Here is a 19,989-nt window from a genome sequence, read left to right as displayed (position 1 = left end):
TGGGATAAATTGGTAACTTTTTATTTCAGGCCACAGTATTTGCATGAAAATTAGCTATAACAAGAATATCTTGCCTGGCACACTCCCCAGAATTACTGTAGCATTGACAGGCATTTCTTTCTCCAATAAACAGCAACCAGGAAGCCTTTGAAAATGATCCTTTTAAATGGTACAAATAATTTCTTTTCCCTTTCTCATTCCTTTCTGGATGGAAAGAAATTCACAGGCTGCAAAAATGACCCACAAATTCAAAAGCCATGAAATGTTGATGTTTTAGATCCTCAGCTCAAACCACAGGATAACATGAACAAGTAATAAATTCTGGGACCTGACATTCAGGAGAACAAACACGTAATACTGGAGAACAGCAAGCTGCACAATAAATTCAAAATTAGCAATTACTAAGCAAAAATACAAATATTTGACTTTTCTGCTGCACTTGTCACCCCAATCTTTACCTTAGCTCTCATCCAGGCTCACAGCTATGCTGATATATGTTGTACTCAGATGGAGCAGCTGTGATGACAAAAACGAATCACACAGACACAAGCACCCAAAGAAATATTTGGAATAAACTGAGACGAGGAAATCCAGAAAGCCTTTCCTTTAGCTGCAGGCTACTCCATATTTTTTTCTTCGGAAATTATTACAGCCATTATTTTGACAAAATACTCTCAAATGTCTGCAGAAAAAGAGCATCTTGGAGCAGATTTCTGCATCTGCCAGTTGTGACCTTGGATTGTTCATGATGCATTTGTATGAAATAAATACTGAACAACTCAATAGAGAATAATCCCCTCCAGTTCTTCTCTGAGATATGAAAATAATTCTGTGCCAACAAGAAACATATGTTAATTCTTCCTTTAATGAAATAAAATTAATAAATTAATTCTGACCATTCAGATAACTTACAAGAACATTTACAGCCCCTTACTCCACAAGGAAGAAACAGTATGCAATCTCTAGCATTGCACTTTTGGTTGCATTTCACCATGCTGCAATTATTACCCAAAGAGTCAGCATGCATTTGCCCAATCTGCAAACTCCCTGTACAAAAATTATACCATTTTCTCCTTTAAGTAGGAAAACCCCATTTATTTGCTCTTGATGATACAGCCAGGAGTGAGCAGACATTTACTGAGCAGCCCTGTTGGAACACTGCTAACACGAACTCAAAATCTCAAAATTTAACTCAATTTTTAAAGCTTATATGCCTTGGAAATACTTGTCTTTCAAAAAATAAATAAATTTTTAAAAAAATCACTGTTGCTCTCCTCTAGTATTAAAAGGCTGGGTTTCTTTAACTACATGCTGTGAGCTCTGCAAAGCCAGAAGTATCATTTATCTACCCAATTTTTTTTTTTTTTTTTTTTTTTTTCCTGGTAAATTACCAAAGGAAGAACTGGAAAGCAAAATTGTAACTCTGGGCATTTCTCTTTATGGGAAGCTGAACTGTCATCCTGGTGCCAGTAGTTACCTTTGGAACTCTGTCTTGGAGGAATGCAAAGTGCTCAGTATTGTTGCAGGTACTCCCTGGGTAACAGGCCCCACTTAGGCAAAAGGAATAAATGAGGTGATACTAACAAACAGATGGCAAACCCTCATCTTTCTCCTTCTTTACTACTAAAAGTGAGAAAGGTGAAAGTTGCAAAATTATAAAATCCAACAAAGTCACCCCATAATTTCACCAAACCAACTCTGCTTGAGTGCAATGACAAAGCAAGCAGAGATAGGAACAGGAAAAGATGATCTCAGAAAATGGAGACTCCAAATTTTGGCTCCTCTTGTACTGGAGAAAGAAATGCCAGCCTGCTGGTACTGCCAGCAGTGGCACCACAAAGCAATGCATTATTGCACATTGTCACAGTAATGGGACATTGCACAGCCTGAAGGAGCTTATGGGAGCTGAACTTTCTCATCTGGGACAGTAAAGCCCTTGTTTGATGATAAAATATTCCTCTCCTGTTTCAATGACACTCTGAAATATGCCAAAAAAGCATTAATAGCTGATGAACACAGCAATTTTCAACATAGAAAGTACCATGACACAGACTGAAAGAGCAGGGATCAAAAGTATAAAGACCATGATGGGCTTTGTAACCTCTCCCTGAAGTGACATCTCTGAACCACACCATCTCAACCGAAGGCAAATAAATCAGTGAAGTGCAGAAGCAGTAACTATTTAAACAACAGACATCACTGTTAATAAGCAACTTTTATTTTATTTTGTTTTTTGCCTAAACAATTAAAAATCCCATATAGCTGGAATTTTCAAGATACCTCAAGACTGAGTGCTGACTCCCACAGGATTTCTATGTGGCTCAGCCACAATTTCAATGGAACTGAGGTAGGAAAATAGGTAAAAAACCAAAATCTTGACCTATAAATCAATTCGTTTCCATTCTTGAAGCTGTATGTGCACTTTTAGATCTATTTTATGGCATTGCCTGTAGTTTCAGAGAAGCACTCTTTCAATTTTTTATTACAAAGCTGTAAAATTCTCTCAATAAAGCAGTTCTATTCTAATATTCTATTAAAATATTCTATTATCCTTTTAAATGATATGAAAATAGTTAATACTGACTATACTTGATAGATATAAAATTCTCTTAGCCTACCTTTTGAGAATCCCACAGAAATTCATTAATTATTTTAAAATATTATCTTTTAAAAATCCAGGGTTCTTTATTGAATAAAGAGTCTCAACTTTTACTTTCTCTTTAGAAGGTGACAGACATTCTGATCAATGGAACCAAACAGTGCATCAGATATGAGCTTGGGGAGGGAAGACATTCACCGACTGAAGTTATAAAATGCATTTTCATTTTTGTGCACAGCTCCCATTCACAGCTGAAAATTTTACATCCTAGAGGCATCCCAAACCAGTACAATTTCCTGAAACATTCTCCATATGGTGGAATAGTAACATTAATGTCCCTTATCCACCCTAAACCAGTCATCAGGAACAGAAGATACAAGCACAGATCGGTATTTCCACAACCTCTAACATCACCTGTGCATGCCACATTCTCCTCTTGCCCAAGGGATTCTCAAAGTTTACAAAAAGGCTTTCTGGACTCCAAAAATATTTCTAGTAAAGTCAAGAACCTTACCCTAGATGCTTTCAAGCCTTTGTAAAATAAAATTGCTGTTGTTAATAACTTTTTGAAAACTTTTTAGGAGTGACTGACACATCAAGTTCGTCAACTATAGCTAAACAAAGTTGTGCATGACATGAAAAGTAGTATTGAAAACAGCATTCCAAGTCTCCTGGAGGGGTTTCTTTGGCTCTCCCTTGAGCATCACCATCACCATACTTACTCCACCTGCTGCCTTCCCCAGAAATGCAGGCTCTAGGTGCTACAACCGTGGCTTGACAAGGAAAGAACTAACAGGAAGTAAAAGTATTTCTTGAAGTACAGAAAAGAGACTGGAAAAGAAAAGCCAAGTTAAAATCCCCAACCCAACTCCTTCCAAGTGTATATGTCATAGTTTCACAGTAAGTTTGTTCATAATGCAACTTGGCAGCAACATCAAGGACTTGGGGAAGGATGGCAGAGAGATGAAACGGCATTAGCGAATGTGATTTACCAAAACCGTATTTGGCTTTTCATGCAAAACGTACGTAAAACGTTAAAGACGCTTTATTAAAAAATAATAAAAAAATAATGTAAGCAAAAAGTAGGTCAGTTGTTACAAAACTTACTGATCTCTGTAGATCTACTGGGTACTGGAGGAGGCTGTGTACCATTGCGAGTAGGTGTTGTTGACTGAGGGGATATGGGAGAAAAGGGAACCATATCAAAGATGTCAGTGGAGGGTGATTTAGGTGTCACACTGCCTGCCTACAATAAGGACAATAAATATTAGGGCAAAGTTTCACATGAAAAAGATCACAATACTGAATTCTTCAGCATGCAGATAAGAGTCACATTTTGAAAAAAAAAATAATTAAAAACAACCATCAGCATGCAAACCCCAGCTCCTGACACCAAGCAAATGGCATTTGCAGTACAGATTCTGACACATGCTAACACTCCCCAGTACAAAAGCAGCACTGTAATTTTTCCATTTTCCATTTTCACCTGCCAAAGCTGTGAAAAGCAGTTCTCTCTTGCAAACATACAAGCACAGACACCTTCATGAGACCCAGGCGAGGTAATATGGCAACAACAGTGTGCTCTGCTCTGGAGAGCACAGAACCAAGTTAAAAGACACAATCCCAGTAGCTTTGCTTTACTAATTCTTCTTTACACGAACTCTTATTTGGCAGCTTAGAGAAACTGGTATGATCAAAGCTTTAAATGTATTTTTCCTTAAGTAATAACCTTGATGTAATACACTGAATATTAATATCCAAAATAAACCTGTTGTCCTCAAAGGTACAACTGAAAAGATTTCTTTCAAAAGGCCCAGGAATTTGGAAAGGGTTCAAAAAAACACTGGGCAAGCAAGAAACCCCAAATCCATCAATTACTACAGTTCTACAGCCAAATTTGGTTTTGAATGGTTCATTCCTCCTGCCACCAGTCCACTACTTCAGGGCACAAGCGAGACACAGTCAGGTCAGAATATACTGAACACTGAAGACAGAGGATGAGATAGATTAAAACTGAGACTGACAAGCTGAAGGCAAAGCTAGTTTGCGTGTTCATGTTATTGCTGAGACAATAGAGAAATTCCCACACCCTGTGTATTAGAAAGGCCAGCCAGGCACAGCAAAAGCCTGCAGCTCTGAAACAAAATTCAGTTTGTTCAAACTATCCGTGCATAAATTTTGAAACACGGGTTAAATTAGTCACATGGATCCTTTTATTCAGAATACACAAATATGATAACCTGGCAAGCAGGTAGTTCTTAGCACTGCTTGTCCATGAGAGTCCCATGGATAAAGCCTTATTTTGGAATGATCCTGTCCTCAGTGCCTGTGCTGCAGACTTGCAGCTGCCCTGGGACAGCTCATGTCACAAACTCCTAAGCCAAGTGTACAGGCAGCCCTGAACCACCCCTGTTTCCCTCTGGAGGTTCTCTGCAGTGGCTGCTGAGCAATCAATACTGCTATATTGATCCACAGCCTTCCTCTGAAAGCACTGCTAAAAGAGGAAAAAACGCAGGGCTCTCAAGTCCTACATTTCCTATTTCTTGGAGGTTCTGTGATTTCTAGGAGTCTTGAATTCATATTTTAAATTTGGATTATTATTTTAAAACTTGATTAATAGAAATCTATAACTGTTCAAGATCTAAAAGAAGTGCGGTATTTCTTCCCAGATATACAGAAGCATAGCAATAAAAAAAATCTACATGTAACATGCTGCTTTTATTTTTTTGCCTTTTTTTTTTTTTTAAAAAAAAAAACACCCTCAGTCATTGCTATTGATATGCTACAGCTGAATTAACTTCATTAAAAAAACCAGTTTTCAAGATTTTAACACATCCAGAATTCTTACTGTCCTCAACTTGAGTTACTATTGGAATTCCAAAGATCATGTGCTGTGAAAAGATTCCAGTGCAGAGTTTAGACACTGCAGGCTCCTGTTAGTGCCCATGGACCTTGCATTGACCCTGCAGAGAACCAGGATAATCTAAGTCTGGTAGATCACCGGATGTCATCTGCTCCCACTCAAGGCAGGGCAATGGATGTGCTGAACCCAAAATAAATATAATAAAGAAACACATCCCTTCCTTCAACCAAACCTGGCTGTGATTGTAGATGGGCTTTTGTTGGCATCAGGAAGGTGGGATCAGGTTTAGGGCATAAATATATGCTTACATTAACCTCCATTTCCATCAGCTCTCATGGGTAATCCTAGAATGTCTTGGAGATCATATGTGCTAATGGAGAATCTTATTTGCTAAATGTTTATGGCTATTTAGAAGACAGATAAACAGCACTTACATTTAGTTATAAATGCACCTTTTAGGCAAAAAAAGAAAACCCAAACTTTAGGCTCATTTCCCAGTTACAATCCATTTTGTTGAAGTCGCTTGCTGGCCATTTTGATTCTACTGATATTGTTTAATTAAAACTGTAAGTGAATTAAGAAAAGTGTATTTTGAATATGTATGAGCACAGGAAGCATTTTTATTTAGTGAGCACATGCAGAAAGCCAGGATGGTCATCAAATGAAGCCAAATATTACTTGCAAATGGAAGAAAAATTGAGAGTATAAACACATGAATATGAAAAAGTAGGCAATATGCCCATTTCATATTTGAGAATAATTTTCAACCTTCATTTTGCACAGCTTTTATAAAGTATGCTAAAAGTAATTTAATGGCTCATTGCTTTTCTATTAATTCATGGGTGGAAGAAGCCCTTGAAGTTGGACCTTTAGAATAGTTTTGAATCATTATCCTTCATATAAAAAAAAATTAATTAAAAGATTGACAGATAACAGAGATCATTAATTGATGGACTAATTTAAACATGTTGGAAAAATAAGAATTTATGTTTTGTGGATGGAAGAGAAAAAGCTCTGTAGAAATAAGAATAATTCTTCAAAAATTCCATATTTTAGGAGTACCCCTAGAGAACCTAAGATTCATCTGCCCTATCCTTTAGCCACTGTACAAAATGCACATTTTTAATACAAGTTATCACACAACAGAGAACAAAATAAAGGCAAAAAATAAAAAAACCCAAAACTGAAAAAGCTTTTGCACAGCAAGATTACACGAGGTCTTGGGCAGCTGTATTCACTGGCAGGCTTTGGAAGACCACTTTTTGAAGGTGGTGGTATTAACAATCCAGGTGGTAGTCTAGAGTCAGGAGAACTCCTAGGAGTAAGCGTAATGGAAGAGATATCTAAACAAGGAGGTGAATCCTCATTGTTACACCAGAAAAAAGTAGAGGGTCTTTGAAACATATGTTCATCATTATCACACTTTATGTGCAGCAGCTGAAAAGGAATCACAGAAAGAGAAAACATTCTGAGGAACAGAACGTGGTAACATCAGGGAAAGAAGAAAAAAAGAAACACATTTCATATTTCAAAAAAGCTTGTCAGCAACTTGCTGTTCAGTGCTATAGTTACAAGATACAGAAATACTTGAAAATACTTCGAAACAAACCATAAGAATATGCCACATTAAGAGGTAACCCAGTACCAACTGGAACAAAGACAACGTGATCCTTAATCATGACACCAAATAAAATGAAGTCAGACATCTTTCCAATAGAGTGTGTGTGTGTGAGCTGCTAAGAAATGTCTAATCTAACAAGGTATCAGCAATCTCTCACATCTGCACTTGTAAATTAGCAGGCAGGCACAAGTCCGGGGGAAGAGTTACTGGGCTGGTTAATGCACAGGTCAGACTTGTCTGACTAACTGAGGAAAAACCTACCATTTATATCCCACCAATGCTGAAAGAACAGCTCATTATTGAACTAAAATCTTCAGAGGACACATTAATCTTTGTATCTTAACAGAAGGGATTGCACACGTGTGCAGAAAGTTCTGATTGGCCACAGCCAAGGGTTCCACACAGAGAAGGCAGGAGTGGCACCTGGGCTGGAGGTGTCCTGCCTAAGCCCCGGGGACTGGCCCAGGCTGAGGCAGTGGCAGATGAGTGCAGAAACAATTCTGAAGCTTGCTTCTGCTCCCTTTGTAGTGTTACACAGTGGGTGTGTCATGATTATTTCATTATATGTTTGCATAACTCAATAGAGCAGGATTCAGTCAATTATTTTAAACCATTTTTTCAGTGCTATGTAGAAAAACAAAACATTTCATATCCTTTTAAAATGAGTCTCAGCTTCTCTCTTCACTTTCTTTACAGATTAACCTGGCTAAGGGTACAGGTGACTAAATGTATTAACAATGCAATACTTGAGAATATCAAAACAACCCACAAGATTCCCTACCCAAAACATGCAATTCATCATTAAAGAAAACAAAAAGTTTTCATTCCAACTTCCTAAATTTCTGGAATTGTGAAATGGAGAGTTTGAAATGGTAATCAATAAAAATGCAATCAAAAAACCTACAGGAGAGAATTTTTATTATTATTTCAAGAGTGTAACCGGACTACAGGTAGAAGAATTGCAGTGCTACTGTGCACTACTGCCATGGAATCCTTGCTGCTATCCATAACTATGGGAAAAAAACAGCCTTCTGAATAATAAATGCTCAAAAAGACTAAATACAGTGTAATTAAGAAAACCAACTACTTTCCTGAAATGCAAAACAGCAAAGGATAAGTAATTTTCATATGAAAGCATGGACATTACATGAAAAATCACACAGAAAGCAGCAAAATGCCCATAGGATACCAAGCAGCAAAGCCATGAGGATAATGAACATTTATCAAATCCAGGCAATGGAAAAACTCAATACCAAACCAGAATGTACAGCTCTGATGTCATCTGAGCCCTGAACTGGAGCAGTGACAGGTCCCACCAGTGACACTTAGGACACCACACACCATATGAGGTGGTGAGCTTCCTACAACAGTTTTGGGAACACACCTGCTCAGGAAATGAATTTTCCTTAGGAATTTCTATTTGCAGAGCAGCACAGAACCCATGTTCTGGGTAGTGCTGCTCTGCATCTCATCCCATGGCTCAGAAGGACCTTCTGCTCACAGCCCTCTGAGTCCAAGCAGCCCACAGACACCACAGGGGCAGCAGGGAAATGTATTTGACAATGGAAAACAGGGAATATCACCAGGGGCACAAAGTGCAGGGGGAGAAAGGAAGCGACCCTTACTCTAAAGAATGCAATCTGAAAAGGGTGTAGCTTCTGAAAATTAGTATTCTTACCCCAAATTATAAAGGAAGAAAATATAGTAAAAATAATTGTATTGTCATTTTATACAGCAACTGTGTTTTGTCTGAGGTTCCCACTCAGACCTGCAGTAACAGTGGCATTGATACAACATGTTCCAATTTGGGCCTCATTCCATTACTATAAGAAAACAAGAAATGCTTCATGAAATTATCATACTAGTTCAGTGAACTTGGTCTCTTTTAAGGTTAGATGTAACTATGTGCCAGCAAAGAATTTCTTTTTGACTCATTCTACTGAGAATGCTGCTGAAGATACACGCTTGTGCTGCATCATACTAGAAAATGTGATTGAGGTTTTATTAATTGGGAAATCAGTTCAAAATTGTTTCTTTTTACAAAGTGTCTCTAGACACTGAATGCAATCTCTGTGTCATACCCACACAGCAATCACCTAAGTGTGAATTAGAACAAATTAGGAAATGGTTTTGATCCCTAGAACATTCAAATTGGCAATATACAGAACCACCACAGTGGGTAACAGCACTGATGTTACAGGGAATGGTGAGTGACCTTGCATTGGAAATTATGCATTTAGTCAAGAACCTGAGATTTGGGACTACTAAGAATACTCACTAATCCATAACTTACTAATTCATAAAATACTGTATAAGCATTAGCAGCTTCATTAATTAACTGCTACATCTTCAGTTCATTTAGTACTTTTTCAGTGACGTGAAATATGCCACAGGCAATTTCAAATTCATTTTCTTTAACATCGTAAGTGTAACAGAATTTTATATCCTCATGAAGAAGTGCTCAAATAACTGAACACAGAATATTATAAACTTAAAAAAGCTGAAAATAGAAAAAAAAATAAAAAGTACATTTTCCCACTTGGCAATCATGCTGGAAAACAGGAATCAAGTGATATGCATAAACACATTCCTAAATGGCTTTTGAAATCCGCATAGAGTTCTAAAGTCTGTCTTGGGGTTTTCCCATGAGAGTGGTAAAGCTTTCCAGTGAGGGTAACTGGGGCAGGTGGCCTGTGCTTCTAGGTCACAACAAAACTTTGGAGGAAAGGGCTAAATCAGTATCTTTAATGCTCTGCTTAAAACTGGAGGGGTTTTGCACCACCTCCATGTAGGAATATGCATTCCACACTGCTACTTTGGTAACACTTATGGTGCATGGAAGAGCACTGATCCTTCTGGGGCTGCCCCCTGTATTTCAGTGTTCCCCAGGGAACCCTGGCAGCTTTGGGCATCACTGGCAATGGAAACAGCAGCCAACGGGACACTGTTGTGAAGCCATTCTGCCAGGGCTGCACTGAGCTCTGGAGGCTGCAGTTCCACACAGCACCAGCATCCAAAGCCTCCCTGTGGTCCAAACTGGAGCAGTGTCCCCACAGGCAAACAACGAGACGAGAATCCAGTGGTCCTCACATAATCAAGACCAAATGCAAAGAAGACCAGCCATTAAAGCATTGCCAAGCCACTAAAACAGATGAGAAGTAAACAACAGATACACAAGTCACAGAAACTTCAGCAGTGCATGCGAAGCAGTGAGACAAAGGAAATGTTCCATGCCAACATTTCCCATGGCACATGGCAGCGCAGCTCGAGAGGCAAACTAAAGAAACTCTTGGTTTGGGATTGCATGTCCTCGACAGAGACACTCAGGACACCAAAAAAAAGTGATAGTTTCTGTTGCATAACACTTCTGCACTGGCAAACAAAATTCTAGACATCTGAGGGAGTAACTGTTCAAAGTTCTAGGAGGACTGCTCAAATCCATCGACCCAAATGCAGAAAAAATGATCACTAAGCAGTTTATTATTTACTGAATGTGCTGAGCAAATGTAAATCTAATTAGCTACAATATTCTGAGAGAAAAAGCGTGAAGATTGATAATTTGATGTTCAACTTCCACAATATATTTTATGCAAAAGTATTTCATTATACAATCCAGTTTTCCCTCTTTCATTTCCAACTATGATCTCATTGCCTTAATGGCTTCTTTTATAGGTTCAGAAAGAAATTTTATTTTTCCCATAGAGTTTATGAACTGACAGAAAAAGCACCTAAATTATATTGATGTTGATTTGGCCATATGGCTAGATTTAGAGCAGCTACATAAAAAATTTTCTCAGTGATACCAATAACCAAGAAAGGAGAGAATCCTGATGGCAATTGTATCCCTCAAAAGCAGAACTTCATTGCTGTCAAAGCTTTTCACTCATTTACACTCTGCAAAAATGCAAAGGGTAGGTAACTGCATTATTCTACCATTTTGCACCCATTTCACTGTCAGTATTATCTTAAAATATGTCCTCAAATAAGCCCTTAGTTGGCTTGCAAAAAAGCTGCAATACAAGCAAGAATCATCAGAAAAGCAGTTTTAGACCGAATTTCCCTTTGTACATCACAAACAAGCCTTCAACTTGAACTACTTATAAACTGGAGAGAAAAAATTCATCCCTAAATTTTTAAATTATTACTACTTTCAATTTTCATATGCAAGTTATTCATTTATTTATTTTGATTTTTTTAAATAGAGCAACTGAGTACTCACATTAAACTCCCTAATACTCCAATTCACTATTATCACTTAAAACATAACTTAATTAAAACAATTAGTAACAAATATTCCAGCTAGAAAAATGTTCTCTCTTATGAAATGATCAACTCAAAATATTTTTGAGTGTGTGTTTAAAATGAAGCTTTAGGCTTACAGTCCAGTCCACTGCTTACATTTTCTTCTCTTATTTAGTTAGACCATGTATGGATTTTTGGATAAGTCATCAATTTGTACACATTTTGGTGTGAAGGATTGGCAAATTAAAGTGCTTTAGTATTTGTATTAGTATTTAGCATTTATGTTCTGAAAAGAACATGTTCACCACTACTACCCAAGAATTGAATATGTGAGCACAGGGCCAACTCCTTTTAGAGAAATAAATCTGTCAGCAAAGCCACATTTTACAGTTCAGCCTGGCACATCACATTTTGTCTAGAGTTTATCTACAGAAAAATGTTATAAAAAACATTTTGGAAGTAAAATAGGATCTGAATTTTAAGTCTTGATAGTATTACATTTGATCCTGAGCAAATGGTTTTATTTCATATTTACCTACAAACCTATTTTCAGTGACAACAGGAAGTTAGAAAAGTTTATTTCAAATGACAGCCTGGATGTGTCTACTTAGAAATAAAGCATGTTGAAACAATTTTTTTTTTTAATGTGCAGTGAACCAGATGCTTAAAACCATACACATATTAAGTTGTCCCTCTACAGTTTAAAGATGCCCTCGCATTCTATTCTCTTTTGATACTGAAGTGAAAACAGGAAATGTAATCGGGTCCTGCTTGTGGGAAAATGATCTGGGAATCAGAAGACTGAGCAGTCAGAAAGAGTAGAATTGGCTTGCTTTTAAAAAAAAAATAAGCAAATAAGAAAACCCCACAAATCACACAAACAGTAATGATAAAGGTCAGTGATATAACACAAAAAACCCCTGCTGCACTTCAAATTTCCCAAAGTGTTTTCTCTCTTCTTCATTTCATTGAAAACTAATGGGAAGACTAATGTGTCTAGAATGATTAAAGACACACCAAAATCAATGCTCATCAGAAGCAGAAATAAAGAAATTCTGGACTGGCACTGCATGTAAATGGTACCATGGCTTCCCAGTCACTGCCAGTGTGAAAGGCATTCTGTCCTGATCAGTATCTGACATTGTGTGCTGTCTGTCACAGCAGTGACAGCAGTGTCACTACAGGTGCAAGAAACTTTTAAAGCCTCTAAGTCTCCTCTCCTGGGGATGGAAAACACCTTCCTGACACTCAGCCTGCTTAGACCCCCTAGCTGCACTGGGATGGGCCCTGAGGGAGAAAAGGACACAGGATGTGTCCTGGGTTGCAGTGTAGGATGTACACAAAGTATTTATTCTATCACCATCTTCATGAACTGTTAAACAAATGGGGCAGTGCTCTACTGTTCCCAAACCTCTGCCTTTGGGCTGTCCTCTGCTCATGGCCCATCAGTGCCTTGCCCATGACTCACAGGTAACTCCCTCCAGGAGTTATCTCTGTTAATGGGCCATCAAGGACCCACTTCACAACTCATCATCCCATTGGGAGATGCTGTGCCCAGAGGGAAGAGCCAAGCATTCCCACCTGGATATAATCTGGGATTTGAGACAGGACAAGCAGCCCTCACCTACTGGATTCCCAGAGGAGCAGAGCTCCCAGACCTTTCTACAGGATCACTGCTTCAGGAAGAGCACTTCACCTGGACTGCTTCCACCGTCCTGCTCAGGTTGTATTCCAACTCTGTCAGTGGTCCTTTGTGTTATTGCATTTATTTTATTTTATTTTTACCTTTTTACCTTTCTTCTTACTAAATTGTATCTCTGACTTGGAGCCTCTCACTCGTTTTGCTTTCAAACCACGACAGGATGTCAATGTTTCTGTTGCTGTGTTTGTGCCCTGCTGCACTCCCTGCTCTGGGAAGGGGGTTCTTGTTTAATCACCTTGCTGCTGGGGGGCTGCTGCAGTCTTGCACCAGGTGCTGACTGCCAGTGGCTGCTGTGGCCATGCACTGAGCACTGCAGTAAGGGCTCAACAACCTGTGTGGCAGGGAAGCCACTCGAGCACATCTGCAAAGGCTGAGAGCACAAACAGCATGCAAACCACCAAATACAAAAGGGAAAGCATGAGGTATGAAAATCCAAGGTACTGTTTAAGCACAAACAGAAGCAACTTTTGACCATCTGTAGTTGGCTTCTGAAACTGAAGATTTCTTTCCAAACTGCTGTGATGCCAGCTAAAGGCACATTTTCCTTTATCCTGACACATTAGGTGTCAAGGAGCAAGGCTTAAACTTTCTATTGCCCACTGAACAATCCCTTCCCTAGACCTCAGAGCTGGACTGCCAGATAAGGAACTCCAGCCATAAAAGGTTAAAAAAACCACAAATGAATAAAAATGTTTATTATGTCTAAGAAAAGCTTCAGAAAGCTGTTGTATGGCATTGGCATCTCTGCACAGTTCAACAGTGTGATATAAAAACGGCAAGAAAATATAAAACTTATAATTTATAAATCTGTTCTAAATCACAAGAACAATTATCTTATGTTCACAGTATGTAATACCAAGACTATTTGCACGAAAGGAAGCTTTCCCCCATCCATCCAAAAGTGCTTAGAAAGGGGCTCAAACAAGGGATTATTCCCCATGTTGGATATTCAGCTTCATTTATGCTATTTTGTTTTAGAAAATACTATCAGCAGATCTGAAAAGTTTACTCTGACAAAGTAATCACAACATAAATATTATTTAATTTTGAAGACAGAGCAGCAGCAGTACAGAAATTTTTAGTTTAAATTCAGAAAAAATCTTCAATTATTTAGTTTAAAGCTAAAGGAACTTTTTTCATTACAGAAATTATGTGGAAATAGGAAGAAAAAATTTGGCACCACTTCTTTCTTCTGATAGGAATTGAGACTTTGCAGAATCATACTTGAAATTATAGTTGATTTGAATGAAAAGTATAAAAAATTAATTGCAAGCTATAACAGGCAATCAATTGTCTTATGAATTGTTTATAATTTTGTTCCTTCATACATATTTGTTGCTTATGTAGTGAAAAAGGTGTCATCACATTCACTGCTATCCCATTGACTGATAATCCTTTTAACAGACTCAAACTCCCCTAAAAATATTTATGCTCCTTTTTTCTCCCACTGAAGTCACTTGTCAACCTCAGCACTCCATTCCTTCATTCATTCCTAACCTAACAGTTGCACTGACACGAAGTTATTCCTACAACAGCACACTTGAGAGCTCTGATTTACCATCTCCACAAGACCTGGTTTAGACAGGACCTGCCTGAAAGCTGCCTCTTGGTAAGGGGCCAAAGTCCATAGTGCTTGCTGGGAACTGCTGTGGGCCTGGAGCTGAGAAAGAGGTTTTCCAAAAAATATGTTTGGTTTTGGTTGGTTGGTTTTGTTTCATCTTAATTTTTGGCTGCACAACTGATGGAAGAATCCTGTAAAAGGAGAGGAGCTTATTCCAAACTCCTGCTTGAAGCAGGATCCAATTAACTGAGGGTGTTGAGGACCATGCTCAGGGAAGATCCAGCATCTCCAGGAGTACAGAGAGCTCCAACCTCTGGGCATCCTGTTCCAGCACTCACCCATTTATAGAAATCTTTCATGTCAGAATGGATGCAGATGTTGAACAGGATCTTAGGTGGCTCTTACTGCAATTTTAAGCATTTGTGACTGGAAATGTTTAGGCCTTTCATTTTAAAGATTAAGGAGTAAATAAAGCAATAAGTGCAAATTAATAGCCAACAGTGATTATTGAAATGAATTCATACCAATAATTATCAATATTCTATAGTTTTATTGCAGCACAAGTGCTATTTAAGCAATATGCTTATTCATTGTACTTGACAATAATTAATATAGTAATTAACAATAAAAAACCATCTAGGGGGCGAGTTTACAAGTGGCCAGCAAATTAACAAATTGACATCTTAACTCTTTAATATGGAATGCAGCATCAGTGTCTTAAAAAAACACAATAAATCACAAACTACCGGATATTTTTGGAGCATTATTAATAATTTCATTTAATTATTTTTGCTTAATGAAATAATAAATTTCTTTCATTTAAATGAAAGAAAATAATTGATTGCAATGGATTTAAGAGCCTATTTATTTACATTCAAGTATGCATTTAGTTATTATATTCATAAATAAAAATAAACTGCCATCCCAATTGAGGAAAAATAAAAGATGAAAGAATTGACTAATCTGATATTAAATCTAGCATTAAAATTGATTACCTATCACTGAATGCTTCATAAGTGAGAAGATATTCATAATTTAAAATGTTCACTGTGGTGGTTACACAGTATTTATAATTTATGGTGCTCTTTCCTCTAAGTAGATTTCAGTAAAATGAAATGGCAGTCCTCATGGGAACAACCATCTAATCAACATAAAGAATGTGCAGCCACTACTGAGAAACTGTCAGCACCACTGCAAATATGCTTTTACTCTGCCCATATTTTTGAACATCCATTTAAGGGGAGCTGGTGAACATTCAGGGCAGGAATAAGGCAGTCCAAAATGCACAGCTGAAAAGCAGTTCCTCTAGGTCTAAGATTTTGCCACACATACATTAAGAAATTGGATTTATTTTCACAGCTGCCTAAAGCTGTGCAGATGGAGCAAGAAGAGGGGAGTCATTAGGACCAGTCTACAGTGCAACCCACAATTTTGGAGGTCCTGCCTAGGTGTCAGGAAGTGCCAGCCAGTAATTTAAACAAGCTCCTGTCCTGATCATCTACAGGAACTGCAGAGCAGTAGGAATTTCCAGCGAGGAGCCCACCTTTGCTCCTCTTTCCCCAGCACCCAGCATTAGCACCAAGACCTAAGGACTCCTTGGCAGGCAGACAGTCAGTCACAGGTGACCATGTGCTAGTGACAAAGGTGTGAGGAGCTCCCAGGCAGCATTTAGGAACCAGATCTTCTCAGTGCAGAACCATTTTTCACCCTCAGCTGGGCACATTCAGATCCCTACTCCAGTGAGCATTTCCTGTCCTTAGGCAGCAACAAATATGTATGGAAGAGGCACAGCTGGAGAGCACAATTTGTACTTCTGCTGCCTCGTCACAATGTCACTGTTAATCCAACACTGCCCTTCAACAGAGGTGTTACTTGATCACTGCACGTTAATGGTGATCTCTGGGAACAGCAGGGATGCTCTTAATGATCATAAAATTGATTATAAAAGTGATTATAAAATACAGAATGGCTTCAGACACAGAGTTATGGTTGGGTACTTACTGGAGACGCGTGTACTTGTGTTATCCTTAACTGGTTTTCCAAATCTTGAACTTTATTTTTCAGTTCTGCATTTTCAGTTTCTAATTCTTGGATCTACAAAGCAAGTGGTTATTCAACAGCTATTGGGATAGTCATGGATTTCAACAACAGCATTCACTGAGCATGTTTCATCAGAGATCTGATGATTTAAAATCAAGGTTTAACTCATTATCTGACTACAAAACATAATTAAATTTCAGTATCCTCCATATCTCAACCTTGCTTTCTGGTGTCCTTGCAGGACAGCAAAACAAAATATTTGTTAACTTCTTTTTTTTTTTTTTTTTTTTTTTTTAAACTTCACAATCTGAGAATAATGCTGGAAATTATGCTTCCATAAAAATCAGGTAATACAAATACAGCAGCACGTACTTTTTATCTCTTAAAAAGAACAACATAGTTCAGAACTTACTCTTTTCTGTAAACCTGCAATTTGTTTCCTTGTTTCAACATCTTTTCCTCCAGATTCCAGAAATTTCCTGTAAGCTAAGTCAAATGCTTGACCAATTGTTAAAGTTATCTCCTCCGCCTTAACATAAAACATAAGACTGAAATTAGTAAATTAGGAATATTTGCTGGAGCTCCTTTAATTTCAGAAGATCACAAAATACCTCATACCATGTATCAAATCCAAATGCTTTGCCCCATCCACCATGAAGCCAAAGGAGCATGACAAGCACCCCTCAGCAAAATACCTTGGCAACACACTTTGAAAGAACGTAAAAATACTTTGGATAAAGAAAGGAGACTGGACAGCATAAATTGTGTCTTCAATTTCCATAAACACAGATACCTTACTGCTTTTCCTGATGATTTCTGAAGCAAATACAGCCTGTTCAAAAATTAAATAAAGTCTTTTAAATTTAATGAAATAATGTTTTCATGCCAATGGATATTTTGACCCCTATTGGTTTTAGACCTGGATTTCAACACTTACTTTAGTGAGTACTATAAAACCTCACTTAGAATATGCAGATAAGTATTTATCTGCCCAACTATTTTCAACTGCATATATCCAGAAAAAAAAAATCTGCAGAAACTGCATTTGAATGTGTAAAGTATAATAATTTACTAGTTCTGTGCTGATTCATATCCTATGCTATGATGTGTTTATACAGTAAATGCAGAATATCTATGTCAAAAATCATGGGGGTAGAATAAGCCTACAGGAAGCTGATGGAGGTCACCAAGGTTTCAGAAACAAGTGATGCCAAAGCAGGACCAATAAAAGTTGAACATATGGATACACCACCTATTTAGAACTTCAGCAGAGACAGTAAATACAGTAAGGAATAACTGTTCTGTCTCAGACACCAGAGAATGTCAGTGCTTGGTGCTGTGAGTTGTCTGGGAGTGCTTTGTGGTGTTAAACTTGAGAGAGGAGGCAGGGAAAGGGGTGGACAAAGAAGGGAGGACCTTGCTGTGATAAAATGACAAAAAAACCCAACAAACAAACAAACAATACACAAAATCCCCAACACTAAAACCAGAGATAGGCACATCAGCAGAAAAGCCTGCAAGGGTATTTCAGCCCCAGAGCTGCAGTAATCACAGCAAACAGCTGTGCAAACATCCCCAGCCTGGTGGGATGGAGCCTGCTCTCCAAGAGTATTGCAGATGCTCCCCCCAGGATGTAGAGCTGGGCAGCAAGAGAAATTACCCCAGAAAACCACCTCAGATCACTGAAGAAAGAGACTTGCCCTTCATTTAATACATTTAAGTTGCAAGAGACCATAGTGGCATGAGAAAATTGTGTCCCAGTTAAAATGCAGGCTGTGTTTCATGAACCATTCCCACCTCATTTCAAGACAGACCCCCAAGCAGCACAGTGACCTCGAGCCCTGCAGAGCATCCCAAGTACTTACACACTTCTCACTGTCAAACACATAGCACAGGTGCTTATTTGATTCTGAGTCTTTGCATATGAAAGTAAATATTCTCTTGTCAGTTTTGTCATCAGCGCAAAAGGATATCCTGTGGAGCTGGCAGTTGTGCTGGACCTCCTGCAAACAAACAGAAAGGGAATTTTTTTAACAAATTACTGCATTCACTTAGGATAAAAATGCACAAAGGAAAGCTCTGGATTTCCTCAAAGGGCAGGCAAGCCGCAATAATGTTTTTGAATGTCCCTTACTGTACATGAGAGCACCTGAAAATGGACTTAAAGTGTAACAAAAGTTAGCAAACTCATCTCCTAAAAAACACTCTTGTTTTTACTTAATGTAAATAGGAAGTGTTTATTTGGACAGCATTTATCTGGAAGTGTTTATTTGGACAGTAATTTCTGTTCTAGAAAATTGATTTTACTCTTGCCTTGCATCCCTCTGCAATTTATTTAGGGCCTGATTATGTAATCTGTTCTTTTTCCAGGTGTACAACATCTTTAAATTTCATCATCTTCCAAGGTTTGTTAAAATGGATTTACTGATTTGAGTCCTTACTTTGCTACATTAAATATAGAAAATAGAAATAAAATTACTTTGCTAACCAATAACGAGAAATAAATCTGACATACAAATACCTGTTTATTTCAGGTGCCACATAAGTAAATTTTAAGCATTATTTTTTGGATATTTTTGCTACGGTATTTAATTTTCCATTAAAAAGCAAATTCCAGCTATATAAAAAGTTGCAATGGCAATCCTCTTCAGCTGTGAGAGCTTGACAAGACTGAAATAAACTATCTCAACTATTTTTTTATTGTTTTTCTTCAACAAGTCTCCTCTTGCTATTTTATTTGGCTTATTACATGGGAAAGCAGTATTTGCTTTAAAGGAAAATATGTCCTTTAGATGTGAACTATTATCTATTAAAAAAAAAAAGTCTGTGCAGCACTGGGGTTCCCAGCTTGCTGTAAGCCCATAAACAAGGCCATGCCCCCTCTGCACACAACCACATAGCCAAAAAAATGCACCCTATGGGCAATCTTTTCCCCTTGTCCCAAGTGAGTTCATTTTCTCAGTTTTACAGCTGTTCTGAGTGTTCTATTTCTCCCTTGTCCCAAACCTCTGTCCTGTGGTAGCTCTTTAACACACAGGAAAAATAATGTGTGCTTGCCCTGGGACTATGAGGTTCACAGATCCATATAATTATTTCATATCATTTAAGGACAGAAGTACTTTTCTATAATCCTTTTCTGGAGTGCCAAGTATAGAATCAAGTCCTGATATATGAGCGGGCCTCCTGTTCCTACTGCCATCAATAGTCACTATGTGACTAAAACCCAATATTCCTCTGCAACATACTGAAGTGCTTTGTTTCAAAAACACTGCAAAAAAGACTAATTAGTGCTGATAACACGAAATTGAATTTCCTAAAGCATTTTATAAACTGTGAAAGAAGTAGGAAAACTCCATTGAAA

The 19,989-nt window shown here is 38.0% G+C and overlaps 1 protein-coding gene across 5 annotated transcripts in view; it reads right to left on the bottom strand.

Annotated features, from left to right (window-relative positions):
- Window positions 1–19,989, bottom strand: part of GULP1 (GULP PTB domain containing engulfment adaptor 1) — a 167,556-nt gene that overhangs the window by 12,550 nt on the left and 135,017 nt on the right. For 4 of the 5 annotated variants that reach the window (XM_083865456.1, XM_083865455.1, XM_083865458.1 and 1 more), the window contains 5 exons: window positions 18,494–18,631; window positions 17,041–17,157; window positions 16,590–16,682; window positions 6,675–6,899; window positions 3,707–3,845 (listed from right to left, as the gene is read on the bottom strand). In XM_083865456.1, coding sequence (XP_083721582.1) covers window positions 3,707–3,845; window positions 6,675–6,899; window positions 16,590–16,682; window positions 17,041–17,157; window positions 18,494–18,631 — 712 coding nt within the window. The remainder of the gene's footprint in view (window positions 1–3,706; window positions 3,846–6,674; window positions 6,900–16,589; window positions 16,683–17,040; window positions 17,158–18,493; window positions 18,632–19,989) is intronic. The other variant, XM_083865459.1, reaches the window with a different exon arrangement.

The sequence above is a fragment of the Zosterops lateralis genome, assembly GCF_965231275.1.
Source record: "Zosterops lateralis genome assembly, chromosome: 7".
Lineage (NCBI taxonomy): Eukaryota > Metazoa > Chordata > Aves > Passeriformes > Zosteropidae > Zosterops > Zosterops lateralis.
Note: the sequence above shows the minus strand (reverse complement) of the source record. Positions and strands in the feature narration are given on the sequence as shown.